General features: G+C 36.7%; 1 protein-coding gene across 1 annotated transcript; it reads left to right on the plus strand.

The window, feature by feature from the left end:
• Positions 1-567: 567 nt before the first annotated feature.
• LOC107472043 (protein ASPARTIC PROTEASE IN GUARD CELL 2-like) lies at positions 568-2653 on the plus strand. Its single transcript, XM_016091616.3, has one exon. The coding sequence runs from the start codon at positions 917-919 to the stop codon at positions 2348-2350; it is 1434 nt and encodes a 477-aa protein (XP_015947102.1). The 5' UTR covers positions 568-916; the 3' UTR covers positions 2351-2653.
• The last annotated feature ends 6968 nt before the right edge of the window (positions 2654-9621 follow it).

Below are 9621 nucleotides of genomic sequence, written 5' to 3' on the forward strand. Positions count from 1 at the left end.
AAATCTCTTAAACTTTTTTATTATTAATGGACAAGAAGTTTTAAAAGGCTCATTTATTCGCCAGTGGGAATCATGAGAGTATCTTTGATGTAAACTCAGTTACCAGAGACCAGAGTTTACGACTCTGATTTTTTTTTTTTTCCTCCCCCCTTTATCTTTTTCTTTCGTTTTTCCCACTTTCCTCGAAAAGAGTCCGATAAATACTGTACAAGGAGGGGAAAAAATTCGATAGTCCAAATTTTTCGTTTCTAACTGTTTGGTTAATCCCATGGAGTACATATTGCTTTGCTTCCGGGAGGGGGTAACATATTAAGGATTGACCATGCTGATAGATGTAACAATTTCAATCCATCTTTGTGAGTTGTGACAATTGGAGAACAAAAAACAAAGCTTCCTTAAAAAAGAAAAGAACAGCAAACAGCTAATAGTCTGATACCTTTGGTAATTACTCGTATAGCAATAAAGATGTGTAGAATTACCACTAATTAGTAATAGATGCGGTTTACTACTTAACGGTCCATAGTCCACGGTACAGAAACCAAAAGCTAAGCAAAGGACAGCAGCATGATTTGCGGTAAAAGTCCCTTTCACGTCAATATTGAGTTATTGACCACAGCACAAAATACACATGTAGATGTATGCTACGCATTGCTTCGGCCCTTCCTCAATTATTATGAATAAATAATATTTTCACACTCGGTCCTCTCCTTCTTACTCTCGAGTCTCAACTCTCAACTCTCAAGTCTCAACCCTCAACAGACTAACCTAACCTTTTCTCCTTGTACACAATAGTCTATAGAAGCATCCATCCCCAAAAGGGAAACGGCCAACTAAAACCAAATAATAAAAAAAATCCATCAGCCTCGCTCACCAGTCACCGGCAACCTCAACCTTTTTTCCACGGCCCCAACCCACCATGGCCATACGCATACACATATTCCTACTATTTCTTCTCCTTCCAAGCACTTCCGCTACCGCATTCCATTTCGAGGACTTCAACGTAGAAGAAACCATCGCAGCCACTGAACTCAAGCCAATCAAAGAAGCCGACACTCTCCAACAGAGCGAAGAGGAGGAGGCTCCCCGTCTCTGGAAGCTGAAGCTACACCACAGAGACAAAATCACCGCACTACATAATACCTTCACCTTGCAGGACCACCGCAGCCGCTTCAACTCCAGAATGAGACGAGACGCGAAACGCGTGGCCTCCCTCGTTCGCCGCACCGCAACAAGAAGCAACAGTTACAAGGACGACGACAACAACAACGATGCTTTCGGTTTCGGGTCGAACGTGGTGTCGGGGACAGAGGAGGGGAGCGGAGAGTATTTCGTGCGTATAGGCCTCGGAAGCCCTCCGACGTACCAGTACGTGGTAGTGGACTCCGGCAGCGACATCGTCTGGGTACAATGCCAGCCTTGCAGCCAATGCTACAACCAGTCCGACCCCCTCTTCAACCCCGCCACCTCCACCTCCTTCTCCGGCGTCGCATGTACCTCCGCCGTCTGCGACCGCCTCGAGAACGCCGGCTGCAACCAGGGCCGCTGCCGTTACGAGGTCTCCTACGGCGATGGCTCCTACACCAAGGGCACCCTCGCCCTCGAGACCCTCACCTTCGGCAAAACCCTTGTCCGAAACACCGCAATCGGGTGCGGCCACTGGAACCAGGGCATGTTCGTTGGGGCCGCTGGGCTTTTGGGTCTCGGAGGCGGGCCCATGTCCTTCGTGGGCCAGTTAGGAGGCCAGACTGGAGGTGCCTTCGGGTACTGTTTGGTCAGTCGTGGGAGTACCGGCTCTTCCGGTTCCCTGGAATTCGGGCGCGAAGCTATGCCCGTGGGTGCTGCATGGGTGCCTCTCATTCACAACCCGCTGTTCCCCAGTTTCTACTACATTGGGCTTTCGGGTCTCGGGGTTGGGGGCTCCAAGCTAAACATATCCGAAGAGGTGTTCCAGATAAACGATTTGGGGGAGGGAGGGGTTGTTATGGACACCGGCACCGCCGTTACCCGATTGCCGAGTTCAGCTTACGAGGCGTTTCGTGATGCTTTCGTTGCGGAAACGACGAACCTGCCTCGGGCACCCGCGGTATCCATCTTTGACACTTGCTACGACTTGAACGGTTTCGTGATGGTTCGGGTGCCAACGGTGTCGTTTTACTTCTCGGGTGGACCATTTCTGACTCTTCCAGCGAGGAACTTTATGATTCCGGCAGACGATGTGGGAACCTTCTGCTTCGCGTTTGCTGCTTCTCCCTCTGGCCTATCCATCATAGGGAACATTCAGCAAGAAGGCATCCAGATTTCGCTTGATGGAGCTAATGGCTTCGTGGGATTCGGACCCAATGTCTGTTGAGTGTTGACTCTTGACTCTTGAGTATATACACAATTACATTTAGTTGTAGAGTATATAATTTTGTCGTAATTAAGTCATCTTGGTGGTGCCACACATTTTATTTATTTATTATATATACTGCATCTTTGTTTTTTTTTTTCTTCTTTTCATAATTTACTATTAAGTAATAGTTTGTGAAAAGTGGTGCACTCCAGCCATTTTGATAGTGATGGGTAGGATCTAAATTTACACTGCGGTGGTATATCATTGGTCAAAAGAATCGTAGAAAGGTTAATAAAGCTTGCTCGGATATTAGAGTCCTCATTTATTATATCATATTTTTATTTTATGAAATAGCTAAAGGATGTTAATATGTTGGAAAATTAAATATTTAAGGTTTTTAATGCAACTTTTTATATTATATAAAAATAATTTAAAATTTCTAACTAAAGTAAGTTTAACAAGTGTTCTTAATTTTATAGGATTTTTGCTAATAAAAATTTTAATGACACCAATTAAATATATTTTAAGTAAAAGTTTTTTCAAATAAAAATACAATATAATATCAACTTTTTAAACTTTTTTATACAATGTATTTAAAAGGATAAAGTTTATTTATTTCATTCTCCCAACGAATTCCTTTAACTTTTTTAATTAAATTATATATATATATTGTTTATACCTATTTTACTAGATATAAGTCCGATTCTCATTATACTAATAGACCTAAAAAAATTTGAAATTGGATCGCACAAATTTGGTCCATTAGGTAGTGTTTGGTGGAGAGACAGAGACGAAAAGACTGAAAATAAGAGACAGAGATTAAGAGATAGAGATTAAAATAAATCTTAGTATTCTGTTTGGTGCAAAGTGGGAGACAAAATTTAAAACAATAATAAAATTCTAATTTAATTTGTATAAAGGGTAAAATTAGAATTAATTAATTGAAATGAAAGTATTTTGGGTATAAAATGTTATTAAAGTTTCAGTCTCCATCTCTAAAAATTTTAGTCTTCTGTGTTTCCACTTTTTGGAGGTATTAAAATACTGAAATTTTGGAGACAGAGACAGAAATTTTAATATCAGTCTCTAAACCAACAAACACAATATTGAATCTCAGTCTCCCAATCTCTATCTCAGTACCTCAAAACAAATGCTACCTTAGTGTCAAGACTTGATACATGTAGTATTATCTACATGGGTTCAACAAAAAAAAAACAACAACAACAAAGCCTTGTCCCACTAAGTGGAGTCGGCTACATGAATCAAACGACGTCATTGTGCTCTGTCATGTATCATATCTACAGAGAGACCGTTTACATGTAGATCTCGTTTGACCACCTCATGGATGGTCTTCTTAGATCTTCCTCTGCCTTTCGCCCTTTGTCCATCTTCCATCTCATCCACCCTCCTGACTGGGTGTTCTATCGGTCTTCTTCTCACATGTCCAAACCACCTGAGACGCGATTCAACCATCTTTTCCACAATGGGTGCTACTCCAACTCTCTCCCTTATATCTTCATTCCTTATTTTATCCAATCGCGTATGACCACTCATCCATCTCAACATCTTCATCTCTGCCACACTCAGCTTATGTTCGTGCTCTCCTTTAGTCGCCCAACACTCCGTGCCATACAGCATAGCCGGTCTTATAGCGGTGCGATAGAATTTACCTTTAAGTTTTAAAGGCAATTTTTTGTCGCATATAAAACCAGATGCACTCCGCCATTTTGACCAACCTGCTTGGATCCTATGATTTACATCATGTTCAATCTCTCCATTATCCTGTATGATGCACCCAAGATACTTAAAACTTTTAACTTTTCTTAGAATGTTTTCTCCAATCTTCACCTCTATATTGGGGTTTTCCCTTCTCAAACTGAACTGACATTCCATATATTCCGTCTTGCTACGGCTTATGTGCAGACCATACACTTCTAAAGCTTCTCTCCATAACTCCAACTTCTTATTTAGGTCTTCCCTTGACTCTCCCATAAGGACGATATCATCGGCAAAAAGCATGCACCATGGTACAGGCTCTTGGATGTGCTCTGTGAGTACTTCCAAGACTAATGTGAAAAGATATGGACTTAAAGATGATCCCTGGTGTAATCCTATACCAATAGGAAATTCCTCCATCACACCACCTTGAGTCTTCACACTAGTTGTGGACCCATCATACATGACTTTAATTGCCCGAATATATGCGATCCTTACTCTCCTCTTTTCTAAAACCTTCCATAAGACCTCCCTTGGTACCCTATCATACGCTTTTTCCAAATCAATAAACACCATATGTAGATTCCTTTTATTACTACGATACCTCTCCATCATTCTTCTTAATAGGTATATCGCTTCAGTGGTAGATCTTCCTGGCATAAATCCAAATTGGTTCTCTGTTACTTGTGTCTCTTTTCTCAACCTCCGTTCTATCACCCTTTCACATAACTTCATAATATAACTCATAAGTTTAATCCCTCTATAGTTTTCGCAACTTTGTATATCCCCCTTATTCTTGTAGATAGGTACCAAGGTGCTCTTTCTCCACTCATCAGGCATCTTCTTTGACCTTAAAATCTCATTAAAAAGCTTGGTTAACCAGTTGATGCCTTTTTCTCCAAGACCCTTCCAAACCTCAATTGGGATATTATCAGGTCCTACTGCCCTGCCATTTTTCATCTGCTTTAGAGCCTCTTTTACCTCGAAGTCTCGAATCCTTCGATAGTAGTCAAAGTTTTGATCTTCTTCCCTTGTGCATAATCGACCAAGGCTGGAAAGAGTCTTCTGTCCCTCATTAAATAACTCGTAGAAGTAGCTCTTTCACCTTTCATTAATCTTCTCCTCTTGAGCCAACACATCTCCATCCTTATCCTTTATGCACTTAACCTTTCATTATCTACATGGGTTCAACCGACTTAAATATAGGTCTATGAAATATGTATTCGATTCGAATTGAAAAGTAAATTAGATGCTCATTTCACTACTTTGGTTATTATCTTCCTAGTGATAATCAACTTGAACATGAAAGATAACTTTTTGCTCCATAAAAAAAATCACATATAATTTTTATAAGTCATTTTTAAGAAATTACCAAATTTTATATTGTTACCATATAAATATCTCAATATTCAGATATTTTCTTTTCAATCCAGTTCTATTAAAAATTTGCTAAAAAAATTTTACTGACTTAGACATTATAATTTCTTGCATGTACTCTCTAGTACTGTTCAGACGCGGACACCGTCCATATAAGGACGCCAGATACACTACCATCCCAACAAACATGTCAGAATCCTCGTTCAAAAAAGTTTAGACCTTAAATTGAGATTTCAGTTCATTTTGATTTCAAAGGATTGAAATTTGTGGGATAAAAAAGACAAGCAGAAAAATTTCAGTAAAGCCATCCTTAAGGACTACCATCTGGTTTTTGCTATAAGGATGAAGAATCGAGGGCGGCCGCCACCTTAAAGTAGTGCCATTTGAATTCATCATCACTTTTCTCTCTTCCTTTTCTTGTCATTCTTTTTCTTTATCCCACCACGAATTCTTTCTCTCCGTCGTATCACTTCGGCCATTTTCAACTCTGACAAAATCAACAATGTCACCCTCTTTCGATGTGCAATTTCCTTTTCCAACCACCGGAAGCGTTGTGAGATTTGATTGCACCTTTAAGAATTACAATTGTTAAGCATAAGAGCTAAAACTTATGATTCGCAGTGATTTCTTTCTAGTTCATTGGAACTTTGTTATTTTAGTAGAGTCTATATCATGCTTTTTACAGTCTTAGTAGGTATTTTTAGAAATAATGCAAAAGGCATATGCCATTTCAAGGAGAAAAAGGAAAATGAGAATCAGGATGAGCCAATAATTATAGATTTTTAATAGATTTGGAAATTTTAATTTTTCAAATGATAAACTTTTATAATAAATAAAAATGGCATGTAGTGATTAGAGTTTGTCATCTTATTTCATTCGTTAACTAACTCAGGATTTTTTGGAGTAAACACTCAATTTTGCCTTTGTCCGTTTTTACAAAAAAACAAAATGATCCTTGTTTTAAAAAAAGGAAGGACCTCAACCTTTTTTGTTTTGGAATAATACGATTTTTTCGTTAAAAATTTTGTTAAATAATAATAAAAAATAAATTTTGTGGTGGTTTATTTGTATTTTGTAGGAGTTTTAAACTTCCACAAACTATTAATAAGTTTGTTTTTTAAAATTTTTTTCATTAACGGTGGTTAAGTGGACAAAATTCCCATAGTGATTCCTGAGATTCATGACTTTCACCATTTTAGTCCTTCAAATTCAAAATTCACTATACTGATCTTCGAGATCCAGCTCTAGAAACCATGTTGGTCCTTGAACCCTTTCCAATTTGAGTCAACGAACGGAATGCTAAGCTAGCTCAGTAGCTCTGACTTGCCACGCTAGATACATGGCTAAATAGTGTATTTTTGTTTCATATCTTAAATAAGACAAAAACGAGGTCGTTTTGGAGAATGAATGGAGATATAATAATTTGCACATTATATAAACTCTTCTTCCTCTTCTCGTTTTTCCCATGTCTAAGTGTCAAAATAAAATGACGTTGTTTAGTGGGTTAAGTACTGAAATGGTCCCTAAAGTCTGAGATAAAAATCAAAATCGTCTCTGACCTTTTTTTGTTATTAAAATCACTCTCAACATTACAAAACGTTATAAAATCGTTCTTTTGTCCATAAATAACATTTTTCGGACAATTTTGCCCTTTTAATAAAAATAAAAAATATTAAAAAAATCACCCCACCCCACCCCTTATCACTATCTAAAACAGAAAAAAAAAAAAGAAAGCAAAAGACAAACGAAAGAAGAGAGAAACAGAGGGGAAGAAGAAAGAAAAGAAAAAGAAGAAAAGGGAGGTGACGGCGGGGAAGAGTGCGGCCGCCGCCGTCGCTGTCGCCATTGCGTCGTGACTAGAGAGAGACAAAATGAGGAGATGAGAGAGAGAACGAGAGAAGAGAGGAACAGAAGGAGAAGAAAGGAAAGGAAGAAGGAGGAGGTGACAGCGGAATCGGAAGCTGATCCGGCCGTAGCTTAGTTTCTGGCGAAGGAACACCGAACGGATCTTCCCGTGTTCCTTCCCCTTCGACGACGCCGTTCGCGGACCAAAACGACCCTTTGGGGGTAAGTTTATATTTTCTATTTTTGAATTTTATTTTCAGTGTTGTTTTCATTGCAATTGAGCTTATTTGGTTTCTGCAATATTATGGGGTGCACTCGTTTGGATGAAAGTTGCCATCTTTTCGGAAAATTTCTCTCTCTATTTTTTTGGCTGCTGATCGTGAATTGTAATGTTCCAATTATATGAACTTGAGTAGAAGATTACATGAGTTTCTTTTGGGAATTGGTGTTTTTATTAACTTGCAATCTAGCTTGCTGCTCAAATTCAAATGTATGAGTTTAGTTTGTGAAGGGTGATGGTCATTCTTTACTCTCTCATGTTTTTCTGATTGATGAATTAGTAATTTCACATTCTCAAGGGATCTTGGTACTGTAATTTTGGTGAAATTATCCAAAAAATATTCTGCTTTCGCATGACCTGCATCTTGCCTTCAATAATTTTGTTTTATCTTTTGATAGGATCTCTTGCCAAGCTCGTTTACTTCACCAAAAATGATGAGCATATTATTGATAGTGAAAAGAAAAAATCCCTGGTGAAGGCTTTGGGAATCTCCAACAGCAGTAGAAACAGTCTTGTTTTTAATGGAAGGCTCAATTTCAAGAAGTTTGAAACAAGCAAGATTAATGATTGTTTAGAGTTTATCAACAGCATGAAACTTCACCTTGGAGGTGTGTACAAAATTGTTGTTCTTTGTTTTTTGAAACTCCGATGTTGTTTTGTTTAATTCTGGGTATTTTGGGTGAGGGGTGGGGTGATTTTTTTTTAATTTTTTATTTTTATTGAAAGGGTAAAATTGTCCGAAAAATGTTATTTATGGACAAAAGGACGATTTTATAACGTTTTGTAACGTTGAGGATGATTTTAATAACAAAAAAAGTCGAAGACGATTTTGATTTTCACCTCAGACCTTAGGGACGATTTCAGTACTTAATTCAACCCTTATTTAGTCATGTGTCCAGCGTGGCAAGTCAGAGTTAATTTAGCACTTAATTCTCTTGATTTAGTATTAGAATCTTTTAAAGAAAAAAAATAGTATCGAATAAGAAGTGAAAGAAGAGAACATTAATGTTGATGATATTAGTATTGGTGATAATGATGGTAGATGAGATAATGATAATGATAAAGTATGGTTACACAATAAAAATAATAAAGGTAGAAGTAATTATGATGAAGATGAATAAGGTGGTGGTAGTAGTGGTCATGGTTAGTTATATTAAAAAGAACTTTGTGGAGTTTTAAACCCGTATAAAATATAAATAAAACCTCCACAAAACTAATTTTTATTATTATTATTTAACAGTTTTTTAACAAAAAGATTATATTATCCTAAAATAAAAAAGTAAAAGATAAAAATGTCTGTTTTTTTTTCAAAAATTACCTTATTCTTTGTGAAAATAGACATAAACTGATTTGCATCTTTATTCCAATTTTCTTTAAAAAAAACTGAAATTATTTGATGATTAATTATTTTTATCAAATTTAATAATATTTTAGGGACTCATTTATAATTTGTGTCTTTCAAAATTGTTTTTATTATTATCAAAATTTTTCGTGCATTATTTAAGTAGTTTATTCGAATTTTATATAATAAAAATATCAAGGTTAGTAAGAAGATCCCTTCCTTTGATACACATCGATTTTTTCATTAAAAAATATTTGAAATATATAAAATAACATAAATATATAATGTCTAATTTTTTATATTTATAAAATATTTTTTATTATCAACCATTATATAAAGTGTTAAAATGGATTATCTAAAACCTTACAAAATAAAATTGTTCATAGTCCCACAAGTCAAGTCATCAAAATTACATAAAAAAAAAAGAAAAAAAGACATAAAAAGACAGTAACAACAACATAACCCTTCGAAATATTGGGTGTAGCTAACTCTGATTCGAATGGAGAATTCACAATTTTTTCAATAATTACAATCTTATCAAGATCGATTTAGGAGAGATCGGCGTCAAAAGCAAAAATGAGGAACTGAGCTTTCAAATTGTCTATTGTGACATCCAATCATTTCATGGAGGCATACTCTAAATTTTCATAGTCACTTTTCAACTTCTAAAGTTTCTCCTCCAATTCTAATTTTTTTTGAAAGATTTTGGATTAACTAGTCTCAACTTTC

This window comes from Arachis duranensis, chromosome 10 (genome assembly GCF_000817695.3).
Source record: "Arachis duranensis cultivar V14167 chromosome 10, aradu.V14167.gnm2.J7QH, whole genome shotgun sequence".
NCBI lineage: Eukaryota > Viridiplantae > Streptophyta > Magnoliopsida > Fabales > Fabaceae > Arachis > Arachis duranensis.